We start from the raw sequence: 25,075 nt of genomic DNA, 5'->3' as shown, positions 1-25,075 counted from the left end.
TACAAACTTTTACATAGAACACATTAATAAAATCACTATGTTATGTGCTTTAAATTGTTCTCCCCCTTTTTTATTATTAGACAAAAAGAGCATATGAGAGAAACTCCCCCAAAGTCAGAGACAAAAAACAAATGAGAATAACACATGATAAATAAGTTGCCCCTTAATCTTATAGTTTATATGATAAAAAGAGCAGTACAATAGCAGGTAAATAATCAAACAAACAACAATACAAGCAGCTCCCCTAAAAATCTCCATTCATGTCATCGTCATCATTGACACCAAATTGCTCATCAAATCTATCCTCTAGATTTGAAACTCTAGCATTTATACCCCTAATTAGACCAATTACTTCTTCATGACGGGTGCCTTAAAGAAGAAACAATTCTTCTATCCTCCTATTCATATTTAAAATGTTCTCTTCCAAGGAGAAGGCGGATTCCCCCACACCATTTGAAGAGCCAACATGAGCTTCAACAGTAGGTACTGTAAGACCTGAGAAATTTAAATAATTAATTAATTAATTATTTAATAAATGCAAGTAGTAAAAGCCTTTAAGGCATTTAATGTGGAGTGCTATGACATAGAAAAGTACTAGCTTAAATGGTCGAGAGTATTTTATTGTGTGTAAGGACTTGGGTTAGATATCACAGAGCCAAGGTTAGACAACCATTGGAAGCAAGAATTTCTAGGTTAGGGGGGCTCTTTTTTCTAAAGGCTAAGGGTAAAAGAATGAAACGATTAGGTTTAAAAAAGGTTAATAACAAATGATTAACACATATCAGGATTGGTTATTTGACTAAGTAACTCTAAACACATAAATACAAACAATTGCTTTAATCCATTCTAACCATTTATCTAATTATATTAAAAAGAATCAGACAAAAATCAATTTAATCACAATAATTGCTTCCCATTCAACTCTTTACACACAAGTTCACAACACTCAAATATTCAAAAATATGGTCATACTCTCACATTAAACAAGAAATGCCTAAATGCAAACATACCAAACTATCTGATAATCAATATATGCCACAAGTTATTTCAACTATATGGATAATTAGAAGAACAGAAAATCAATACTCAAGAGAATCTAACATAGTTGACCATCTAATTCATGTAGATTAAAAATATGATTAGAACAAATTCAAATATACACGTATTAATTTTATATATATATATATATATATATATATATTATAGAAATATCATCCCGACTTAATAAAAAAAACAAAAAATGAAGAGGGATGGAGAATTGAATTTTTAACAAAAACATATTAGTTATTCACCTGAACAATTTGATTTTCTTTATCAGCGAATCTGATTGACTTATCTTTTCCCTTCGGTTTACAATCATCCATAAATAATTTTTTAGGTTAATAAAAAATTTCTACATCTTATTTATAAATTTCTATATTTGTTTGATATTTACCTATGCTAAAATTTGAGACATTATATTTTCTCTATTTAAATTGTCTTTTAGAAAGGAAGTTGAATAAATAAAAACTAAAACTGTGATTTCTCTTAAAAAAAATAATGAAAAGACTCGAAGTAATTATTAAACCATAATAGGAAAATTAAAATTAGAAGAAAATAGTATAAAAGAATTTAGATGTGACCCCAAGAAGAGCTAATTTAATTTTAAGAAATACTATTATCAATGCATATAATATTAATAAGTTTGACTTGAATTATTTATTTCAAAACAAAACCACCAATTTAAATGGAACCAATCAATCACATTTATTTAAAAATGTTAATAAGTTGTTTAAATTGAATAATCTTATTAATAATAAAATTTAAAAAAAAGAGAAATAACTATATACTAAAATAAAAATAATATAAAGAACGAAATTATAGAATTAAACTACATAAAATAGTATATATTTATTTTATAAAAGTACACATGTAAAATTAGAATTGCATGAATTCAAATGGTTCCGTTTTATAAAAGTTTTACATAGATTTATTTGAAGCTAAAGTTTCAAACTATCATATTAGTACTCTACTAATTTTATATTGCCGAACTTATAAAAATTGAGAAATCCATCACAAGAGAAATTATTACTAAGACACGTGTCACCTTTCCATTGGCAAAACCAGACTGCCCCCATTGAGAGTGAGAGAGTTGCCACTCAACGTGCCCCGTGAAACCTGCTCACACAACTTGACCACACAGCCCATTCACTTTCCTAAACTGACCAAACCAGCTGTAATCATAATCAACGGCCTCCGTTCTCTCTTCCCTCAAACACAAGACAGATCAACGCTCCAAAATCCCCGAACATAACCTTTCGCGTCAGTTTCTGTCAGCCTCGGATTGCTCCACCACCATCACCTGCACCCCGCTTTTATCCACACCCTCCTCAGGTGCTGTTCCCACTGCGCTCAACACAACTCCACCGCTTCCTTTCGCTTTAGGGTTCTCACTTCTCACTCTGCGCATTTTCTCCATTTCCTTGTTCTCTTCTTATATTACGCTGTTTCCGCAGTGGTTATCATCGCGACTCTCCAGTGGTTTCGTGGAATGTTTGGGATTTTGAGAGATGGAGGGCGCGTGGCAGAGGAACTGTGATTCGCCGTTTCAGCCGTCCATGTCTGCGATGGTTTCCTCCGTACCGGCGCCGGAGCCGGTAACCTGACTCTGCTCTGCTCTGCTCTGTTTGTTTGTCTGAGCTGTTTCTTTCGGTTACTGTGATTACCTGTGCGTTTCGGTTGTTACAGTTTAGTTCTGTTTGACTCCTTGTTAATTACGCATTTTCATGCCAATTTCCACATAAAGAACGTGAAATCTACTATGCATTGCTTTGAAAAAAAAAAAAAACACGCGTCGAGTTGTGTTGGACGATAAACCAAATATGCAGTAATGCGATGACGAACGTACGTTTCGTGAATGTTCTTATCTGTAACCTGATAAATTGCTTTGTTGTTTCGATGCAATGCAATGTAATGTAAGTTATCATTGTTCAACCGTGATGACCATGTAAACTCTCCGTAATTTTGTTGGTGCTGTCATTATTGTCATTATTAATATATATATATATATATATATATATATATATATATATTCCTACGAACCAATGCTATTTAAAGAAAGTAGGTATCGTGTCACGTGATTCGCATAGTGAAAGATTTTTGTTTCGTGTTTATTTAGGTTTCGAGTTCTCTACGAAATGGAGTCTACTTGGAAATCGTCTATGTTTGTATTATGCTCACTCCTTGAACTAATAATTGCTAATGTGGTTGTGTTATAGCGATACGTTATTTGCTGTCTCTTTTAATGAAGTTTTAGTTGAGATATTACAGTACTAATACTAATAGTCACTACGTTTCAATTTATTTTTTATGGAACCAATTCTATTTAAAGGAATCATGTATTGTGTCAAGATTTGCATAGCGGAATTATTTTTGTCTCATATTTATTGATGTTTTGAGTTTGTAAAAAAATTCCAATAGTGGGACTCAAATCTAGTTGAAAAGCGTCTATTTATGCACGTATATACACTTGAATTAGTTAATATCTGGTGACGTGGCGTGTATTAGTGATACTTTATTTGCTGTCTCTTATAACGAACTTTTAGTTGACATATCACAGTAGTTTGATTGGATACACTAATTGTAGTAAATTTGATCGACCAAGAACATTCATTGGAAACTGGGAAAGCTTTTTTTCTTTGGAAATAATGCATCTGCTCGGGATCTGCAGGTTTTCTGTTTTTAAATTAAAAAATTAATATAATGAGAAAGAACATGGATGTTAGGACCCCAGATGTCCTTAATTTTTTTTTTTCTTAACAAGGTCTTTACTGACAATTAAGAAATAATATTCCGTCTAGTTTTGGAAATTTCTGACACTGGTGATGAATTGCTGAGCAGAAAAGGTTTGCATTTGGTTGGTAATTTTCGGTTTGGGTGGTCTTTTTTAGAGTGGATAGGTTTTCATTCAACTTACAAAAATGATATTATTAATTTGGTTTGTTTTGGATCTCTTTACTGCTTCTTTAGTGCACTAATTGTAAATTATTTATGTGGCCTTGCCTATGATCATAATTTGTTTTCCGTGGAAGCTACTGTTGTCTAGTTAGTAGCTTCAAAATTCGTTTGAGCATGATGGGAATGTTTTCATAGTATTTATTCATCTTTAGGAATAGCACGCTCATCTTCATTTGCAACCAAATGAGTATGAACACTTAAAATAGCGGCTTACTGATGTTGGATACTTTGAATAATCCTAAATGCATTTTACATTTTTTTCTGCTTTTTCTTTTTGAACTTTTATGGCATTATAGATGGAAATACTACAGATACAATAACTGGAGAAGTTGAAACATTTTATCAGGTGACAACAGCTAATGCGCCCTTGCTCTCTTTTAAAACAGTGATTATCTTTTGGTTTAAGTCTTATGTATTTTGTTAATTTCATTCTTTATATTTTGTATTATGGTTATTTAATGTCCTAACAGTTATGCTGCATCTGGCTCACATGTTGTATCTATGCTTTATAGTCGCCAACTTTGCATGTACTACATCATTAATAGTACCGTCTTTTAGAATTTTTTTCTCTTTCTTTTAAGATCATTGTGTTTTTATTAGTACTTTTGCTATTTTCATAGATCTCTTTTATCATGTTCTTTTAAATAGGAGATGGATGCAAGTTATCTTTATCCACAATTTTCCCATGGTTTAAGATCAAAATTTGTTGGAGGGAAGCAAGGCCCTATTTACCCAAGCTTTCCCCTCTCAACCACCCATGGATCAGGCCAAACAGATGCTGGAAATTCTTTTCTGACTCTAGTTTATGGTTCTCCATCCTCGTTACGGTATGATTTTCAGACTATGTCTGAATGCAAGCTTGGCATGTCATCTGGTGATTATACTGATGCTATTGGGAATTCTGTTGTTGGTTCTATTGAAAGTGGAACCTTCCGGACATCCGGTGTGGGGTTGATAACAGAAAATTTGGTTAACTGTAACCTGCAAAGTTGGGTGAATAATTTTCCTGAGATTTCTTCTAGAGCAATGGTTGGTTTGAATAATAGTAGTAATTTTTTCTTCCATAATATCTGGGCATGCAATACTGCTACTCAGCACACAGTTCCTGGTGATACAAAAGTGGCGGAATCTTTTTCTTTTCCAGGTCAGTGCCGAGGTACATGCACTGCATTTGGTCTGAACGGTCGCTGCTCAGATATTCACACTACACCAAATGTTGCTTTAGAATGGAGCTCATCTAAGTATGCAACTCCTTATATGAGTGGGTGTCCTCGTGTGTTCTGCATGGGAAAAAGTGAGTGCTAGAAGCTTATAGTGTCCTATTGAATAAGATATATCCTTGGTAATTGTATAGATAGCTCACATTTCCAATTTTAATTTAAAGGTGGCCAGCTTCTTCTTAGCCATACAGGGCTTCTTGGTGTTGTTTGCTCATGCCATTGTTCCCACATGTCTGTTCTTAAGTTTTGTGAGGTGAATCCCATAAAACTGGTTCTACTCTATAACAATGTTTAGCCACACCCTTCTTGAGCAGTTGATTTCACATTTTTATGCACAATTAATGCTTACTGGTTTGTCTTCTCTGATATTGCAGCATTCAGGTTTACATGGCGGTGATCCAGGGGATGCTGTTTGTATGGAGAGTGGGGAGACCATTTCACAATGGCGGAAGCTTTACTTTTTGAAGTTTGGGGTAAGTCGTAGCTCTCATGGAATTTTTTTGTTGATGTTTCTTGATATATAATGTATGCTATGTGTTTTGGAGACGAGTGTTTGTACTTTATCTTTTGCTTATTATTACATTAAGAATTTATCATCTTCTTTGTTCTGAGTGTTGATGCTTTCCTTTAAGTTTTTCCACTGAGCATGGAATCATAGATTTCTTTTCCATTCTTCAAGTTTATTCAAGATTTGAGGATGTCATGTTCTGGTCCCTAAAATTTTATTCAGTTGCTTATAATTTCCTCCTTTCTGTTGGAATTTTTCTAGTACACATAAGCTGATGTTTGTTGTTTAGTGTGTTGGGTTGGAGGGAACAGAGAAGAGAGAGGGAATTGTTTTATCCTAATTTGGTTTAAAAATTTGGAGGGAAAGGAGGGGGGTGATAAGCGAACTAAATTTCCTGCTTGCTACTTTTGTCTTCCCTCTAATATTGGGAGGATTTAAAGAGTTAGGAAGATGATTTAAATTGTTGGACTGTGCAAATTAAATTGTCTTTATGACACTGGTTGCCATATGCACATTCTCTAACACTGACAGTCAAGAAAGCTAATCATTAAGCTAAACTTCTCCTATGCTACAAACTATTAAATCTTATATATTTATATAAATTGTCACTAGCAAGTTCTTTTACTTATTTGCTGACTAATGACTTCATAAATTTCCCATTAGATTTACGATCATACCACCAAACCATGAATTGTATTTCTTATTCAGTCAGCCTGTCCTGTTTTTGTAAGTATGTTTTGCATGGGGTAAAATAACAACTACAAAGTAATATCGATAACTCTAGATATTACACTTTAGATTACTGTACAACCCAAACATGTATGCTAATCTTATGTTTGTTCATCCTAGTCATAGTTATAGTCATTCGAGATGGTTATTCTTTCATTAGAGCATTGTAGTATTGTTATAGACAGTGACACTTATTTGTGTGAACTCTTGCTAACTTATTACAACAGAACCATATTTTAAACTGTGTGTGCAAATTTGATAAATCTGTGCATTCATTTTACCTTTCCTTTTGTTGTTGGCTTTAAGAATTGAATTTCTTATTTGCATGTTTGAAGCAACGAGAACACTCGATGGTGATACTTTTATGATGCTTTAGATTAGGTCTCTGGGGAATGAAAATGAATGGGACTGGCCAGAAGTATTATCAACAACAGGAAGTCCGATGAAATCCAATGCTTCGGCATTTGATATGTCCAAGACTAATTTGTCTCATATTTTGAGTTCATCTGCAGTCATGTCAAGGTCTGGAAAGTCTTCTGACTATGTCATGTTTCCAAATAATGCTTATATGGAGAACAATTTATTTATTGGTACATTGTCCAGAAAACAAGCAACAACAATCCAGGATGGTTGCAACATTCCACTCAAAGGTTTTACTGGTATTTCACAAAACAGCTTTGTTTGTCAGTTGAAAAACCAATTAATGGAATCTAATCTTGCTATGTACACAACTGCACCAAATTTTGGTGGAACTCAACTGGATGATGGTTGTCACCCTATACCTCCTTTCCTGGATTCTCTGAAAAGGAAAGTAAGTTTGTCAACTGTCCACTCACCTTTGCAAACACCAACAAACCGTTTGAAAGACCATGATTGCATGAAAAAAATGCAAATGGTCTTGTAGGCAGAGATGCGGCTTCATCTAATGTTGACCTTAGGCTTGGTCAACCACCTCAGACAGGAAATCCACTTCCATCATTTGTAGAACCACTGCAGTTTAAGGCCCTTGCCAGTACACCAAAATTGCAACCTCAGAAGCAGATGATTAATAGTGCGTTGAATCAATGTTTTGTTTTAGCTTATTGCTTGAGTGTTATATTGTATCTATTATTTAGTCAGCGTATTGTCCTTTTGTTTAATTTTGAAGAAACCTCTTAACAATGTACATTGTACATTAGATGCAGACCTCAGCAGGGGGGAGGGATTACAGAATAATTTTAGCTATGCTTCTGCTTCATTCAAAATGGTTGAAGAATTGCCTCAGCTTAAACCCAAGAACTATATGTCAGCGGTGAGTAAGGCTTCTGTTAAAGCTAGATCAGAGACACAAAATGTGGCTAAGGGTGTATCATTTTCACCATTTTTGCAAGTTGATGTACCTGGAAGAAAGACACAAGCTAGTGAAAATTTGTGGGTTGATGACAGCCCTAACATGCCTAAGAAACTATATTCTGATTATGGTCACACAGGAAGGCAATCAAATAAATCTGTCGTAGGGACCAATAAATATTTGGAAAATGATATAGGGGTGAGCTTTGCCAAAGATTCTGGTGGCAAAAAAAATCTGGGATTTGGAATTGGTCAGTTAGTGGAATATCCAAGCTCCATCATGAGATCTGTTGGTGGTTATGATAGTTGTATTTCAGTTGTTCACGAAAAGATGCATGAAGCAAATTTTGAATCTAGCTTGCCATCAGATACATCTGTTCGTGCAAATATTTTGCATGGTTCACACAATACGTCTTCTCATGGGCTAGAAAATTATGTGAATCCTCAGACCTCCATTCCATTTAAAGAGATTTTGAAAGCCCCCCCGTATCATGTTTCAGTTTCTGTGTCAAATCAGACTCCGACTTTGCCACAGCAGCAGGCCATTAATATGGATGCTTATTTTGTTGATGAAAACACGAGGTTGCTTGCTATGACACAGATACCAGAGTTATCTAAGCAACATCATGCATTGCATTTTAATATGAATCAGAAGCAAGGGGGATCCAGCAGTATTTTGAAAGTTCAGCATTATACTTGTGAGGCTTCAACATCTGAACAGGGAAGCTCTTGTGCAACATTGAAATTGCCTCAGAGTAGTTGGATATTTGGGAATCATGAGAATACTGTGGGTTTAGAGAAGTTGCCTTCCCTCACAGGCAAGCATAATGCTTTTTTAATTTTCCCATGACTTTTAACTGTGGTTTTAGAGATAGCCTTCCATTGATTGTGAAATTTAATGTTAGTTTAGTTTTGTAGCTTGTGCATTTAATTGTGATTGTTCTTACAGGTATGAACGGATATTATCATTTGTCTGACCTGTCACCAACACCTTTACATTCTAAAGAAAAGGAATCGCAATGTAAACATTCTTCCGATCTTCAAAATGAAGAGACTTCTTTAAGGTAATTGCAGAAAACTATGATGTTAAATGTCATAAGGATATCTGTGTTGCACTGCTGGAAAATTATCTTTTGTAGCTTTGATTTTAAAATCAGCCAGCATATTCAGTTTGCAGCCTATTCTAATGGCTTCTTAAGGAGTGATTTTCCCTTTATTCTATAACTATGTTTAGGGTATGAGTTGTTTTATTTGACTCTAGAAGGGTGAGGAAGAAGATACTAGGGGCGCATTTGGAGAACTGTATGTTTGGGTTTTTGAAATATGTTATGATTTCTGTAAGTTAAAGTTCATGGTGAAGCTTACGAATGAAATAAGGTTATATTTTTTTTATGGTCAAAGTTATGAAATAAGCTTTTGTGTGGTAGAACTAATTAAATAGATGCTTAATTTATTTGTTTACTTCAATGTGTTGGGGGTCTTAGAATGTGCGTTTGGACTTAACTTAAACCCCCAAAATCAACTTATGAGTTCAGCTGTGCCCCTCACTTGTACACTCCTTCATTATGTCAAGTAAATGTGGGACTTGAGTTTTTCTCCATATATCTCTCCTCACCCAATTCGGCTGGATTTGGTGCATGGATAACATGATAGGCCACCCTTTAGTAGAGTGGATCTGGTATAGAATCTGAGTTTGTGTCTAACTAAATAATTTGAAAGAACTTATGCGATGAGTGTTGTGCTCTCCTAATATACCCTTTTTAAGTTTTTCTAGTCGATGTGAAACTTTAGGATTTTTCCGATATGTGGGATAGATAGTGAGAAATGTGATAGATTGGAGGGAGAGAGAAACCTGTCCTGTTATAACCAAAGATCCCATCGAACCTAACCTGTACCTGCAAGAAAATAATTTCAACCTCGAGTTAAATATGTGAATATTTGGGGGTGGGGTAGTTAGTTTAATGGCTTTGTTAGCAAGACAATAATGAAGCGTTGCAAGATGTTTTAAATTTTCTGGGGAAGAAACATCAGCCATTGGCTTAATCTAGGTAGTATTATGGAAAGCATGGGTGTGGAAACTCATGGCTGTTATAACTAGGAGGCCTAGCTTACTTGGTTATTTATTTGCTAAATGTGTTGATATGTTTGTTGTGCTTGTTTTGCTTTGTGGTTAACAAATAGACCGGCAAAGTTAAAGGAACTATGCAATTATGTCGCTACTTGTGGCATGGGATAATTTACTTTTAGGGGCATGATCAGTTCAGATAATGTAAATAATCATGTTATATTTTCATTTTGAATGTTCTGTCCTCATTATCCACAGTCAAGGATATAGGTTGTCTTTATTAATTTTGGTACTTTTTTTTTAATAATGACTTTCACCTATCATCAAATTAGCTATCAGTGTGCTTTAGTGGCATGATAGTGCGTCTTACAGATTGAAGACAACTGAAGTGGCATTGCATTGCATTGCATTGCATTGCGTTTGTGCAGAGTTATGATATCAATCTTACAGATTGAAAACAAATTATGTTCATTGAGATTAACAGGCCGTTAAATTTTTCTCTTTTCTCCTTTGTTCACTAACCGCTCAAAGTTTTAAGGTGATTTTGAAATTTTATGTTTGTCCGGATCATAATGAAAACAGGAATAAAAATCCTCCCTTACTCAAAGAATGACTAACATGGTTGCTTCTCCATCTAAACATGAAAATTTACATTGGATGCGACAATTTCTGGAAGATGCCTTTGCTTTTCTAGATAGGGTAAAAACCCTTGCTTTGTGATTACATGATACTGTCTGGCGTGTAATTTATCCCATTTACAAATACATTCTTTCTGAAAATTTAACAAGTTTTATTTGGCTTCCTTTACACTGGGTTAGTCTTCTCCTTATTCCAGACAATATGCCGCATTCCCTGCAGGTTCACCTTTTTTTCTCTGCAACTTCTTGCATCCTTCTATTCTGTGTTTCTTTTTTATGTGAAACACACCCTCTTCATCCTGTTTTGTCTTTTGTTTTCCTCTGCTGATTATTAATTGCAGTTAGTTTATACACAGCATCTTCTTAGTCACAATCAGGTCAACAGAACACCTCAGATCAGACTCTTGTTTTTGTTGACTTGTTAAATGTCCCTTAGATTGGCGGGTGATTGAGTCTCAAGATTATGATTGTTGATTATTACTTATGATGCGTATTTATGATATGTAGAGGCCATTCCATAATTGGCTACCCTGGTATAATACTTAAGGCTTTGGGGATAAATCAGTCTCCAACATTATTCTATAGCAGTGACTATTGTACCCGTTATTTTGTTGACATTTGTGGATGAAACTGCAACTCTTGTTCTTTTTCATGTAATTTCTTCTCAAGCAAATTTATTTAGGTAAAACCTCAAGATTGTGTAATCATCCATTGTCAGAAGAGTGGGTGATGGAACTTTAACGCAGTATGTTGCAAGAATAGGTACTGTAGTTTTTGTTTATGCTGGGATAAACACCTAAAACCAGTAACTGCGAAAAAAAATGCCTGTCTGGCTTTGTTTTTATGCATGTCATTTGGGTATTTCATTGATAAACATTATTCATTTTTCTAATTCCCTCTTGTCAGATCAGAAAATTGGGTTACATTTACTAATATCTGCAAACTTTTCCATCCACTTTAAGTGACACCTCTAATTATTTTTGTCACTTTCTCTCCTACAATTTTGATGTTGCAGCCTTGGTATAAGCAAAGACAATATCAGATCCAGTGCATTTGAAAAATACTCTGAGCAACCGTCAAATATATGTGTGGAAGGAAAGTATCCTTGTGCTGCTCTGATAAACTGTTGCCAACCCCTTTGTAAGAACATAGGGCAACAATTTGCTGATGTCAGTGGTGAAACTTCTTTGAAGATGCCTTCAGATTTGTGTAGAAATCTGAATATTTCGAAAAATGGAAATATCCACTTTGAGCAAGGTGGGAAGATACTTGGCCAAGACTCAACCATAATTGGCTTTCATACTCCTCAATGGAGAGATGTGCCCAGTAAGGTCAGGAAAGCAGTTTGTGATGCAACATCTTTAGATCAAACATCTAATGGTTTGGATAAGGAAGGACAAGAAGGTTTTCAATTTGGAAACATTTCCGCAAAACGCTCCAAAAGAACCACTGATATGGGAGACCTGTCAGAAGAGAAAGAAAATTCTAATGTTTCTTCTGGATGCTCTGCTCCTGTGATTACTCAGGCCTCTGTGATGGTGAACAAAATTGATTACTGTACTGATGATGCTATAGACACTGGCTTTGTCAACAACCTCGTAGTTGATGAAGGGTCAGGTATTGATCAAGGCTCCATGTCAGATTTGGTTGAAAGTGAAAGAACTGATGAGTCTCTAGGCTTGATCTCTGGGAATTATTTGAAAAATGGTTGTTCGAGAGTGTTGAATGATGAATCATGTTGTGATCTACTTGATGATCTTAAACTGTTAGATTCCTCAATATGGAAGAAAGAAAGGAATCAAAATCATTTTGTGCTTTCTGCTAATTGTAAAACCAATCAATCTCAAAAAGTCAAGAGGGGCATCAAAGGAAGAAAGTGAAAGAGAAATGTGGTGACGATTCTAGATGCTTCATTATCTTCCGAATTCACTTCCTTGTTGCACAATAAGAATAATGAAGATGCTGAGATTTTTAATTCCTCTTGTTTGTCAAAAGAAATGGAACTGCATTCTCTGCCTAGCCTGCAGAAATCATTTAACAAGTCTTCCTTTGTTCAGCCTTGTAACAAACGAATACAGTCTGCATTTGAATCCAAAATTGTTTCCTGTAAGAATCGTCTAAGAAAGCATCTCGGTCATAAAGTTGCCTATGAGTCTCAATCAGATTCTGATGCTGAGTTTCACTCATTGCCTGGAGTTTCTGGAACAAAGAGATTGAGAAAGAATCTCACTTCTCGTTTTGAGCAGTTTCATATGAAAGAACCATCCTATGAGGAACCTGAAAATGGTAAGTTGAGGCCATTCTTATGCAGGAAGGAAAATGATCATGGAATCACAAGGCCAGTAGTCTGTGGAAAACATGGTGAAATTTGTAAAGAACATTTGGCTAAAGAGGTGCAAAAGCCTGCAAAAATTGTCTCCCTCAAGAAGGTCCTTAAGTCTTCCAAAAGGTGTATGAGCCACACAAATGGAAAACCTAGACTAACTTTAAAAAAGCAATGGAAGAGATTGAGCATTGGAACAGATAGTGGGTACTGCTGTGGGAACCATGGTTTAAAAATTAAGGAAAGCATTGAAACACAAAATACAATAATTTATGATGAAGCAAATGTTGATATGTCCCTGGAAGACTTGGAGAGAGGTGGCAAGCAAGATGCTAAAGATAAAGCTAAGCAGGTTGTTAGGGTTGGAAATAGAGAAAATGTTCCATTGAAGGTGAAGAACAAGGACATTCGGAAACACCGTAGCATTAATGAGCTCTCTGCTAAAGGTGAATTTGAGAAGAGCTATGTGATTGTTTTTCTAAATAATTGTTTTAGCAACAAATTAAACAGAATCTAGAATGATGAGGTGTGGATTATTAACATATTCATGTTTGGAGTAGTTTATTAATTGGTTTATTATTTATTCCTTGACTTAAATGTGGGCTTTCTTTCATGATTGGAGTGCCACACCCTATGATGATCTACAAGCTGATCTTGATAGATGTTGACTAATGCTTGGTTTTATTGACTATTCATATTCTACCAAACTTTGTTACTTGAGTATTGTGATTTCATCAGGAGTCTAGTAGCAACAACTTCTGAGTGATGATTTATTAAATTTAGGGTTGAAATTTATCCTAGCACGTCCCCATACTACAATATTTATTAATAGTATGCATTGTTATTTACACATACATGTATGTCTTCTTCATTTGAAACATGGTTCTTATTTACACGTATTTGTAGAGAATTATTTTCCTGAGAAATGTCTCCTCACAGTGTTTAAATGCATGTTAGAAACCAAAGTGACGGATATGATGAATTGTGCTCAAGACAGAGAGACTGGTTTGTGTAGCCAAAAAAGAAGAAAGTAAGCAAATAAAAAACTGTCCTATTTACATATTCTGTTTTAGATGTATTCCATTTAAATGCCAGTGTTTTCTTTCCATATTGTTATTCTTACTGTGTGTCTCATTGCTATTGTTGTCTTGCAGCTCTATTCAAGGTCACCTAAACATATCTACTATAAACTCAGATACGTTCTGCTGTGTGTGTCGAAGCTCAAGCAATGATAAAATCAACTGTTTGTTGGAATGTTGTCAATGCCTAATTAGAGTATGTTTATTTTTACAGTTAAGTAATATTGAATTGTTGAACGGTTCATATTTTTTGTATGAAACAAGATTTTAATATATCACCTTTATCTTGTCTGCCAGGTGCACCGAGCTTGCTATGGTGTTTCCACATTACCCAAAAGAAGTCGCTGGTGTTGCAGACCATGCCGAACGAACTCAAAAAATATTGTATATCCAATATGTATTTTTAATTTTGTATTTGATTTCTCAATCCTTATATATGAGTTTTGTTTTTTGTGCTTTCCTTTCTAATACATGAAGCCATTCATCAAAACTTTTACTCCGTGTGTTAGTTTTTTATTCTTTCCCTCTATTCAGACCCCAAGATAAAGTTATTCATCTGTTGAATGATTTTTTCATGAATATTTGTGATTCCTCTGCTGCTGTGTATGTATAGTCTTCTATAATAAGTTCATTGAAAATTAATCTAACACTTCTTTCCATGCTTTTTGTTTTGCGTGGTTCCAATATCAAGGCTTGTGTCCTATGTGGTTATGGTGGTGGAGCCATGACTCGAGCAACAATGAGTCATGCGATTGTCAAGAGCCTCCTAAAAGTGTGGAATGGTGAGAAAGATGGCATGCCTAAGCATACAACTTCATGTGAATTTTTTGGAAAGGAAATGTATGCATTCCCATCCTCAAGGGCTGATCATGAAAGTGTTTTGAAGACAAAAATCGGTGATACATCAACAGATCTGGTGAAAGTTCAAATATCTACAAATCATATGCAGCATACCCCCACTAGTCTTTCTAAATTCAAGGTACACAACAGCATTACTGCAGGAGTTCTTGATCCAACTGTTAAACAATGGATTCATATGGTTTGTGGTCTTTGGACTCCTGGAACAAGATGCCCGAATGTTGACACCATGAGTGCTTTTGATGTATCTGGTGTTTCGCGTCCCAGGGCAATTGTGGTGAGTACCTAACAGGAATTTTATATTGCTAAGCTGGTTGAACACTGATTTCTGAAGTAAAACTAAAGTTATTATTGTTCTCCATGGGTTCTGACCCTTTTACCATTATTAGTAATTTTGTGTGAATACAGTAGTCTGTTTACATGGTATAACATGTAGGTATTCTATTTCTCTATTTTTGTTGTATCTTAGTATTCAAAACAAGGACACAAACTAATTCATATAATGCAAAACAGGGTATAAGCTGTTTGTCACATAGATAATCACTGTTTATTTCTTCCTTTGTCTGTCTTGTTACAGTACAGGCAGTTAACCCAATAATTTCACAATTTTGTGCTTTTTATTGGTTATTTCACTAATTTGTGCTGTGCTATTTATTTTCATGTTCTGGGTTATTTGGGTAAGCTTCGCACTGATTGTTGGGCCTTATATGTGAGCTTAGTAGTTAGTAGTTTGTGGAATGAATGCAATATAGAGTTGTAAAAGTTGGAAGTGTTTGACTATGAAAATGAAGAAATATATTATGCCTGCAACTTGCTCTGACTTGTATGTAAGGTCAAACTTATTTTACAATTGTTTCTTAACATTATTTTGTGGCATTTAGCATTTGCTCTTCTTTCGCTAAACTATTTTTCACAGGTTTGTTCCATTTGCAATCGATCGGGTGGTTCTTGTATAGAGTGCAGGGTGGCTGATTGCTCTGTCAAGTTTCATCCTTGGTGTTCTCATCAAAAGGTACTTTTTCTTTTTGATAAGTGGGAACCTACATCATAAAACTTTCGGCTGATGCTTTAGTTAAACTATTTCCGAAACTATAATTTTTATTTACAAGGTCCGCTGTCTAATAATATCTGCTGTTAGGGAAAATGTCTCGTACCAAAACTTATGAAAAAATTCAGATCTATTCTTCCCTACCAGTAGATATCCCAAGGTTTTTCTTGAGTACTATTTGTCTGAGTTCTTTCGAAATAGGTCATTTCATTTGTATTGTGGGTATATTACTTACGACATGCTTAAAGCTTAAGCTTAGTTGACTTAGTTTGGGTGGGACTGCTATAGTATATTAGGATTATCGCTTGCTGTTTGAGAACTTGGGTTTGTATTAGTATTACTACTGCATGACTTAGGGCTCTATTAATCTCATTAAAACATGTTTGGAGCTTCAATCAGAATTGCTCCTGTGAAGAAAATGTAATCGCATGACTATACATGTTGACTTACAATTTTAACTATCATGATGAACTTTATCTCATTTTAAATCTTCCTGGTTTGGCAAGTACTTTGCAAGTGCTTTGCAAATGTCGGTTATTTTGCACTTGACAATTGGGCATTGATGTGGTATGCACTTTCTTTTTCTTGAGTTTGGTACCTAAGATGAGTTGTCAAGAATTTCATTACCAACTATGAATGTTTCATTGATTTTAAACATATATTATGAATTATGCTGTCAATAAATATTTGATAATGCAAATTAAGCGTTGCATCCATTAGTGTGCCATAACTCCCATGACAATTGCTTCTCAACTTTACAGAACCTGTTGCAAAGTGAGACTGAAGGTATTGATGATGAAAAGATTGGATTTTATGGAAGATGCATGCTTCATGCTATTGAACCTAGATATTTGTCCATGTATGATCCTATTTATGAAATGGGAAGTCAAGAAGAAAAGGAATTCACCTGTGCCAGGGTAGAGGTATTTTCTTCATTCATAGCATTTTTGGGACTTTATATCCTCTCGGGTGATGTGGGGAACCATTTTCAGGGCAAAAGTTTTTTGGAATACTGACATATAATGATATTAAATGTCTTATTCTGGGTTATTGTAGGGTTACAAGGGAAGAAGATGGGATGGTTTTCAGAATAATCACTGCCAAGGTGGATGCCTTGTTCCTGAGGAGCAGCTTAATGCTTGGATTCACATCAATGGGCAGAAATTATGTTCTCAAGGACTCACAAAATTCCCAGATTTGGATATGGAGCATGATTGTCGAGTATGTATTGATTGTGTTACATAGCCTCCAATATGGATATTACATTTGTTTTGTTGAAATGAGTTTTAAATTTTGTTTACTAGTAGTAGCTGATTAATATTTTAGATTAAGTATTTTCCCGGGATGTGTAATTAATATGACTCCGTTAGTATTATGGAAAATATTACATCCTATCTTGTCCTATCCTAGAGTATCTTTATCCTTTAGATTCACGTTCCTCTTTACTGGTGATGTCTCAAGATCAGTCACCATATTTCCTCTTGTTAATTTGTCTCTTATTTAGTTTATTATGATTAGTGTAATGGTTAATACTCTAGGTTTCTTAATCATATCCATACATTGTAATATTAACATATCTCAGTTAATATTAATCTAATGTTTCATTGTCATTTATCCTTCGTCCCTCTTTTTAAATCCTCTTATTTCAACATTTTTAAAGTCAAGAAGATAATGTTTAGTTTTCCTAACAAAAATTGCAGATCCATATATCTCGGGCATCTTACTTTAGCAGATCATAAGCTTTATGACTATGAAAACGTGTATTTTTTTAGATAGAGTTTCTAATTTTTATTGTAAGCTTCAGCCTATTGTCCCGACTTTCTTGTTTCCTGCTGTATGCAGAAGGGCTACGCTCGGTACAAACAAGCAAAGGGATGGAAACACCTTGTTGTATACAAGTCCCGTATACACGCACTTGGTCTTTACACTTCTCGATTCATTTCCCGGGGTGAAGTGGTATGATACTGGTTTACAAGTGTTCATATGCCTCTACACTGATTGCAAATATTAAGCGTATCTTGTGCTTCTTTAGGTAGTTGAATATATTGGTGAAATTGTGGGATTGCGTGTGGCTGATAAAAGGGAGAAGGATTATCAATCTGGAAAGAAACTTCAGTACAAGAGTGCCTGCTACTTCTTCAGGATAGACAAAGAGCATATTATTGATGCCACAAGGAAAGGGGGGATTGCTCGTTTTGTTAACCACTCGTGCCTGGTATGTTTACTTCAAGTTTGACTCTTTGTTTATTGTTCATCTCGTTTTTAGTTTTCTCGATTTTATTGTGCATCCATTAATGCCTTCGTCTACGCTTATGGTTGTTGGCTTATAAAGACTCAATACTTGTCGTAAAATTGATTCCGCTAGTGTCCTCAAATATGTATGTTAAGAACGCTTAGTATTGATGATCTTGTCCAAAAAAGCTACCGTGCTTGTACAAACAAGAACCTTTTTTCTAATCAGTCTTTGTGCCAGTGCATGCTGCATGTACTCTCAACTCCATACTCCTGGAATGAAGGTTGTTCATATTTGAAACCGACCCAAAATTCGTAAAACCAGATGTTGATCATAACTGATATTTTCTGAATTTATTTTTCCTAAACTAAACGGTGCGGTTTGGGATCAAGAATAAAATTAGTAAAATCGCTTGTTGTATTTAAGTAAAATATTATAAATTTAGAGTTAATTAAAAGCTAACAAATATCTAAGAGAAAGTCTCTTTAAGGTCGTTTATGGACTGATTGAGTTTTACTTATAAAATATTTATATTTATTAAAACAAGGTAATACATCTGTATTGTAATTGTTAACTATATTATCTAATTTATTTATAAATAATAGAGGAAGCTAAAGCTAAAATTATAAATATAAAAATAATCATACAAACAGAATTTATTTTGTATGTCTATTTCACAATTCTTCATACAATAATGTTTAACAGTATGTACAAACGTTTTATAAATTTTTTTTGTAAAAAATAAACAAATTGTAATCGACAAAATTCGTAAAAGTTGCTGTAAACAAAACTGCAGAATGGTAGTTTGATTTGGTTATTATTTAATAAAAAACCAATTCACTGAGCAAACTAAATCCCTACTCATGAATATTTCTGTGGTCTATCCTTGATATAACTTGTGTCCTACGACCGTTAGAAGTTTCAATAGATGGGATGTGTTTTAACAATTGCTCTGTTACCTTTGTTCTTCAATTCATTCTAACAAATATTTTTTTATTATGACCAGCCAAATTGCGTGGCAAAAGTGATTACTATAAGGCATGAAAAGAAGGTAAATTGCGAACATTTTATTCAATTTTCTGGGTTCAGTAGGTTATGGTTTAGAAAGTGTCACCACTTGATTATACATAGGAATTATTTCATTCATGATTCTTGATTACAGTAAAGGTTACTTAATGTTGGATTCGTTGGCAAATATATACACGTTGTGGATTAATTTTTTTTTTATATGCTCTGATAGTTTGTATATTTAGACGCACCCGGTCCTTCCAAGCAACGTTGTGACTTTTACTGCACGCTAATGGAAAAAAATTGGGTTTTGCTTTTTTTCAAGGTTGTCTTCTTTGCTGAGAGGGATATATTTCCTGGTGAAGAGATCACGTATGATTACCATTTTAACCATGAGGACGAAGGAAAGATTCAATGTTACTGCAATTCAAAAAATTGCAGGCGATATATGAACTGACGACTTGCAATTGTGGACTACATGGTAGCATTCATGGCGCCTGAAAATGCAAGTCGCTGCAATGTAATCAAGGTGCCATTTGTAGTTTGTATATAACTGGCAAGAGTTTGCTACGAGATCTATACGTGGAGCAGCGAAAGTTTTGCTCCTTAATTTTTTGTAAACGAGTTTTTCCCTTGATTGTCTTAATATTTTGATCTTCAATCAGTTTTTCTCATCTTCAATTATTAGACGCCTTCAGGATTAATGAAATTAAGGTGAAGAAAGTTTCCATAGAAAACAAATAGTTTGGCAGCAGCTGAACGCAATCATTTTGTTAAAGCACACGTTACAATTTCCCAGGCTTGTCGCACAGCCACAACCATGTTCGAAGAATTAAATAAATACATAAGCCCAGGCGTTTACAGTGTATTCTCTCGAACGATTGTAATTTGTAACCACCTGTAGCGCCTACGACCACCAATTTGGAATACTTGCGGTAGCTTCGTTCACCATTTTTACCAGAGTCACCTGTTAAGGTTTATAGCTGAATGTTAAAGTTCTCCGGATAATCGTCAACATCAAAAGTCTAGAAAAGAAAACTTTTCAAAAAGTCTGAAATAAAATGTTTCATGTAAGGTACAACCGGAATAACAAACAAAAGAAAGCCACCGCGAACAAAAAATATGAAACTAGGTAAAACCATGGAGAGGTGAAATTACATACCACACTTTCTGGAACACCGGGGGGCGGCAATGTCAGATTTTTCGGAGGGGCAACTTTATCAAACGATCTTTTATCAAATCTCCACTCTCCGATCTTTCCATACGTCAGCTCACCCTAAAATATTTAACATCACACACATTGAGCGACAACTGTAAGCAATTAAATAGAAATTAAGATGTATTTTTCCTAGATTGATCATTGATTTATAAATATTTTCCTTTAAACTCAATCCCATCACAGTACCTTCATGGTATAGTCACAACCATATGTATAATGAATTATGTATGTCTTGCCAATTTCTTTGTCCCATGGAGGCTGAAACGCATAATAAACAAACAAATATTAGCCATTTTGAGGATAGAGAGCTTTCGATGAATTATGCGTTTAATATAAAGCAATGAATGATAGACCAAAAAAAAAACCTTCAGTTTTTAATAACCTTTTTACAGGAACTTTTTAATTATAAATCGCTCGTGTTAAGATCTTCCAAAAAACAAAATAAAACCAAACTCTTTAGGTATTCAAGTGCGTATGAAGAAATTGAGGTGCTTAAATTGAATTTATCGCGAGCAATGGGTTCAATTTATTTTATTTTTCTTCGTCTTTCCATGATTGTTAGAAAATATATCCCGACAGACTCTTATCATTGATAATTTAAATGGCTACACAAGACTAGAGTGTTTTACTTGGGATCTAGTCACACGATAGGACATTCTCACATATAAATCATTTTTTTCTAAGCTACAAGTAATGGATAGACATCAAAGATCCTTGTATAATTTGCAAATGAATACTGGTCGTATAAAAAACTTAAAGAAAGAACCTTATTGAACCTGAATCATGAAGTCTTTGTGTAATATGTTACGAACACCGTGAAGAGCAGATGCGACCGCATAAGCATACCTAAGTCACCCATAGAAAATAAAAACATAAAAAAGGTCAAGTTGTTGTGAGTTTTTAAGTAAGGATAACATGAATAAGGGAAGGAAAACAATAAAATTACATTTCAAGAACCCATCCAAAAGCTTTATCAGTTTCAGGATCCTTTTTCATTGCCAGGGAAACATTCATCCAAGTGGGAGCAATCTTCTTAAGGAATTCCTAACATTCATCCACACAAAATTCATGAAATGGCACCAAATCAAACACTATTCATTAGTATCACAGAAAACCAATTGACAGATACCTTCCCAACAATAACTGGTGAATTCCCAATTGGATCAATATCAGTTATTGGTCCCTTTTCCACAGGAAAATACTTCCTTAGCACTTTTTCATACTTCTTAGGCTCGATGTAGAAGAAAGGGAACGCAGCTCCTAGCCCATCTGTGGCTAAGTTGGGTATAGGTTTCACAATTATATGATCTGGCTCTGCCATCAATATGTAACTGATACACAGTGCTAACAAAAGTCAAAACCAAATTCCCAAGAGAGAGAAATACAGAAAATTATTGCAGTCTTCAATATAGAAATTTAAAGTTAAAAAACAGCTCATACTCTTCTTTAATATCAGCTTTTTCAAGCCACTGCACAAATGCCCATGGTCTATTAAGCACAATGTATCCCTGTTATACAGTGCAGATGTGTAAGAAATCCACAACAATGAGGAATAAACTAATGATTTTCATCCCTGAAAATGTACCTCACGTATCAGTCGTTGACTTAAATTAATGTTTTTAGTCCCTCAATTATCCAAACCCTTTTATGATTGGAACTAGCATTTCATAATCGAAATCTGGAACAAATACGATCACATATACAATAGCTATTTTCTCCCATTTCAGAAAGAGTACATTCTGAATTTAGACTCGTCAACAATGACAACTTCTTATAATTTGAGTTTGAATCTAACTCAATCTCAAAAGCTAGTTAAGGGAAGGGATTAGAAACGTCCCTGTTCTTTGTTCGTTCTTTTGGTAGAGAAACACAACCCAACCACTTGAAATTACAAAAAACAAAAGTCAACATATCACCATGTTGTCGGAAAACAGTTCAAAACGTTTTACAGTGTGATACCGTTCCCACAAATTAATCATTCAGAAATTGAACCCCCCATATAAAAAAATTCAATTTTTTTCAACTTCAGAAAAACTACATCCACATTGAAGCAGAGAAACACAGCAAAAAACACCCAACACAACCCAGAAAGCATAATTGTGAAAGAAGCAAAGCAAAACCTGATCCATCCCAGCAGGTAAAGGCTGAGCAACAAAGGTGGGGATCTCATCCATGAACTGGTCAGGCTTCCCAGAGTGAAGGATCCGAGTGAAGCCACCCATCCCAGATTGGGGTCCATCCTTGAATTTGTTGTACCAAAAATACATCACTCTGCACTGCCACGTGTTGTAGACAGAATCAGAAGCAGTGACTGCAGTGTGAAAAAGCCTCTTCTTTTGGGAGGAGGATCTGTGAAGTGGCATCTTGATGAGAGGATCCACCGAAATGGAAGGGCGAGAAGGCCCTGGGAAGTCCTGCTTGAGAGGGGCATTGGCTGAGATGATGATGTTGTATGTTATGAGAGCCACTGAGAAAGTTATCAGAATTGTGAAGAACAAATTGCCACACCCCATTTTCCAATTCGATGGGTTTGCTTCAAACGAAGAACGAAGAAGCAAAAAGGAAGAATCTTTGTTCAGAATTATAGAGAATAGAGAGTAGTTGTTGGATTTGACAACAGAGGCGGCTTGGTCATACTTCTTCTGTTCTGTGTCCAGTTGTTGTGATGCATTGAAATGAAACTCCAAAAAGTCTTCTCCTATTTATCTTTTTTTATTGTTCCCTTTTCATCAATAATAATAATAAGATATATTTAGTGTCTATTTTGTTTATATTATGCTATTGTTGGTAAAGTGAATTTATATGTTCAGCCATCGCCATCAGAGTCACTATCTCTTTTAACAATTTTTTCACTTGCATTAATTAATTAGGCACATTTTCTGAAACTTTAATTTCTTTGCATTCAAATTTAGACTTTGGGTATAATTTTGTAATAAGGTCAACAATATTCAAGTATATAACTTCTATTTATACGATATAGTTGGTTATGTTGGATTAGATAATCGAGATTGTAGTTAAGAGTTTTTCAAATTAGAATCATTTTTAAAAATTTTCCAACAAAACATTTGAGAAATATTCAAATATTTTTTTTTTATTTTACTTCTTAACAGGTCGCAAAACTGTTTCCAGATATAAGAAATAAGACAATTAGAAATATGGGTAATTAAAACAACTTGTTAATTTATTGCAAAAATTTAGAGGGAAAACACAGTAAAAACAGCATAATAATTCAAATAATTAATTAAAATTAATATGTATAGTTAGTTGTGATTGAATTATGGTATACAACCTATACTACCAGTACTTTAATTAATCATTATTTTAAATGCTAAAAATAAACTATTAATTTTAAATATTTTTAATAAACTTTTGAAATTGGTAATTAATTATATACTTTTATATTTTCTGAATGATTCTTTTCGAGACTGTACATTTTAATTCGTCCATTATAAATGTCATTTATGATACGTGTACATGCGAAAAGTTCATTGATATGAATTTTTTTTTCTCGAAAGTAGAGTTGATGCTATTTTCCTTTTTAAAGTAACATTTTGTGAAAAGATATATATATATATATATATATATATATATTTCATTACAACATTCATAACGATGTAGTCTTAGATTTATTAAAAAATATGTATAATTTTCTCCATTGCATATTTATTATAAGTTTATGGCACATTCTTTGAATACATATATTGCTAAAATTACAGGTACATAAAATAAAAGTACCGTGTAACATTTATTGGATCCTTCAATTTTAAACTCTAGAATTATTTATTTTTGTGTTATACCAAAATCACAAGAAATATATAATGATGGATTTTTTTTAGGAAGATTAATATTAAATTTAGACTTAAAAAGACTAATATGAATCACACTATTTGATTTTCTTGATAATCTATCATTCTTTTATAGAAATCTTATCTAATAAATTTTTATGATATGATATATATCTCGTTGAATATCGATAGTTATTTATCTTTAATTTGATATTAAATATCTTCGTATTTTCTCTATTTGATATAGTGTATCATTATAACACAAATATTTTATCAAATCCCAAATTAATACTTACACAACCAATCAATAACTTTTTAGTACCTTCTATGACTACTTTTTCCAATATCATTTGTAGAGTAATATATTGTAGATCAATTACATTATGTGATCTCACGCTCCCACATGCATCATATATAATAAAACAATCAATATTTAACTTTAAACAACTAACCATGGATAAATAAATTATAAATTACTAAATTTTACACAAACACAAGAATGGCACTTGAATTGTGAATGTTGTTGCTTAAGCAACAACATTCTTGCTTGACTTAAGCAACAACATCCTCACTTGAGATACTAGTTTGAGCAACTTAAAACACTCATCTACACTTACTTTTGCACTTCTAACCATAATTTAGTATATCAATCAAAATATAAGTATACAATACCTAAAAACACATGAACACACTATAATTCATTGAGGCAATACAAATTTCAAATTCAGTATTGAATTACTCAAGTGTATATAAACATTTCAACAACACATGAACTCACTTATTAAGTGACAACTACTCTATATGAGAGAAAGAACTAAAAATGCCTCAAAATCTGTATAATCTCATAATACACTACTTAATTAAACTAATCATTATTAAGGATGAATAATATTAAGGGTTAAATATGTTTTTGTCCTTTAACTTTCAGTGAATTTTAAAATTAGTCTATTTTGAAACTTTGGACCAACTTAGTCCTTTATCTTTCGAAATACGTTAATTTAGTCCTTTTAATCAAAATTTGTTAGGTTTATTTGATG

General features: G+C 34.0%; 3 protein-coding genes across 14 annotated transcripts; 2 read left to right on the top strand and 1 right to left on the bottom strand.

Annotated features, from left to right (window-relative positions):
• The first annotated feature begins 1,950 nt into the window (after positions 1-1,950).
• LOC114194744 lies at positions 1,951-12,610 on the top strand. 11 transcript variants are annotated; one of them, XR_003606429.1, is made up of 7 exons: positions 1,951-2,373; positions 2,496-2,636; positions 4,645-5,290; positions 5,381-5,469; positions 5,591-5,689; positions 6,830-7,504; positions 7,632-7,923. XR_003606429.1 is itself a non-coding variant. In XM_028085128.1 (7 exons), exons 4-7 carry the CDS (start codon positions 5,659-5,661, stop codon positions 12,363-12,365), a joined length of 1,974 nt encoding a protein of 657 aa, XP_027940929.1. In that variant the 5' UTR covers positions 4,889-5,025; positions 5,141-5,290; positions 5,381-5,469; positions 5,591-5,658; the 3' UTR covers positions 12,366-12,610. The 11 variants fall into 11 exon arrangements, 7 of the variants coding, with proteins under 7 accessions (XP_027940934.1, XP_027940933.1, XP_027940929.1 ...); XR_003606430.1 differs by having other exon boundaries at positions 1,951-2,636; positions 6,830-6,975; positions 7,057-7,504; XR_003606428.1 differs by having other exon boundaries at positions 1,952-2,425.
• Positions 12,219-19,721, top strand: LOC114194743. Of its 2 annotated transcripts, none has more exons than XM_028085126.1 (12): positions 12,219-13,254; positions 13,766-13,838; positions 13,963-14,083; positions 14,185-14,271; positions 14,579-15,022; positions 15,662-15,757; positions 16,555-16,716; positions 16,850-17,014; positions 17,639-17,749; positions 17,826-18,008; positions 19,033-19,077; positions 19,360-19,721. In XM_028085126.1, exons 1-12 carry the CDS (start codon positions 12,483-12,485, stop codon positions 19,489-19,491), a joined length of 2,391 nt encoding a protein of 796 aa, XP_027940927.1. In that variant the 5' UTR covers positions 12,219-12,482; the 3' UTR covers positions 19,492-19,721. The 2 variants fall into 2 exon arrangements, with proteins under 2 accessions (XP_027940927.1, XP_027940926.1); XM_028085125.1 differs by having other exon boundaries at positions 17,636-17,749.
• Positions 19,722-19,743: 22 nt separating this feature from the next.
• On the bottom strand, positions 19,744-22,935 carry LOC114194746 (hydroxyproline O-arabinosyltransferase 1). Its single transcript, XM_028085134.1, has 8 exons — positions 22,374-22,935; positions 21,694-21,761; positions 21,383-21,584; positions 21,200-21,297; positions 21,030-21,099; positions 20,440-20,511; positions 20,197-20,310; positions 19,744-20,001 (listed from the first exon to the last, which is right to left on the bottom strand). Exons 1-8 carry the CDS (start codon positions 22,764-22,766, stop codon positions 19,942-19,944), a joined length of 1,077 nt encoding a protein of 358 aa, XP_027940935.1. The 5' UTR covers positions 22,767-22,935; the 3' UTR covers positions 19,744-19,941.
• Between the last annotated feature and the right edge of the window lie 2,140 nt (positions 22,936-25,075).

The sequence above is a fragment of the Vigna unguiculata genome, chromosome 8, assembly GCF_004118075.2.
Source record: "Vigna unguiculata cultivar IT97K-499-35 chromosome 8, ASM411807v1, whole genome shotgun sequence".
NCBI lineage: Eukaryota > Viridiplantae > Streptophyta > Magnoliopsida > Fabales > Fabaceae > Vigna > Vigna unguiculata.
Note: the sequence above shows the minus strand (reverse complement) of the source record. Positions and strands in the feature narration are given on the sequence as shown.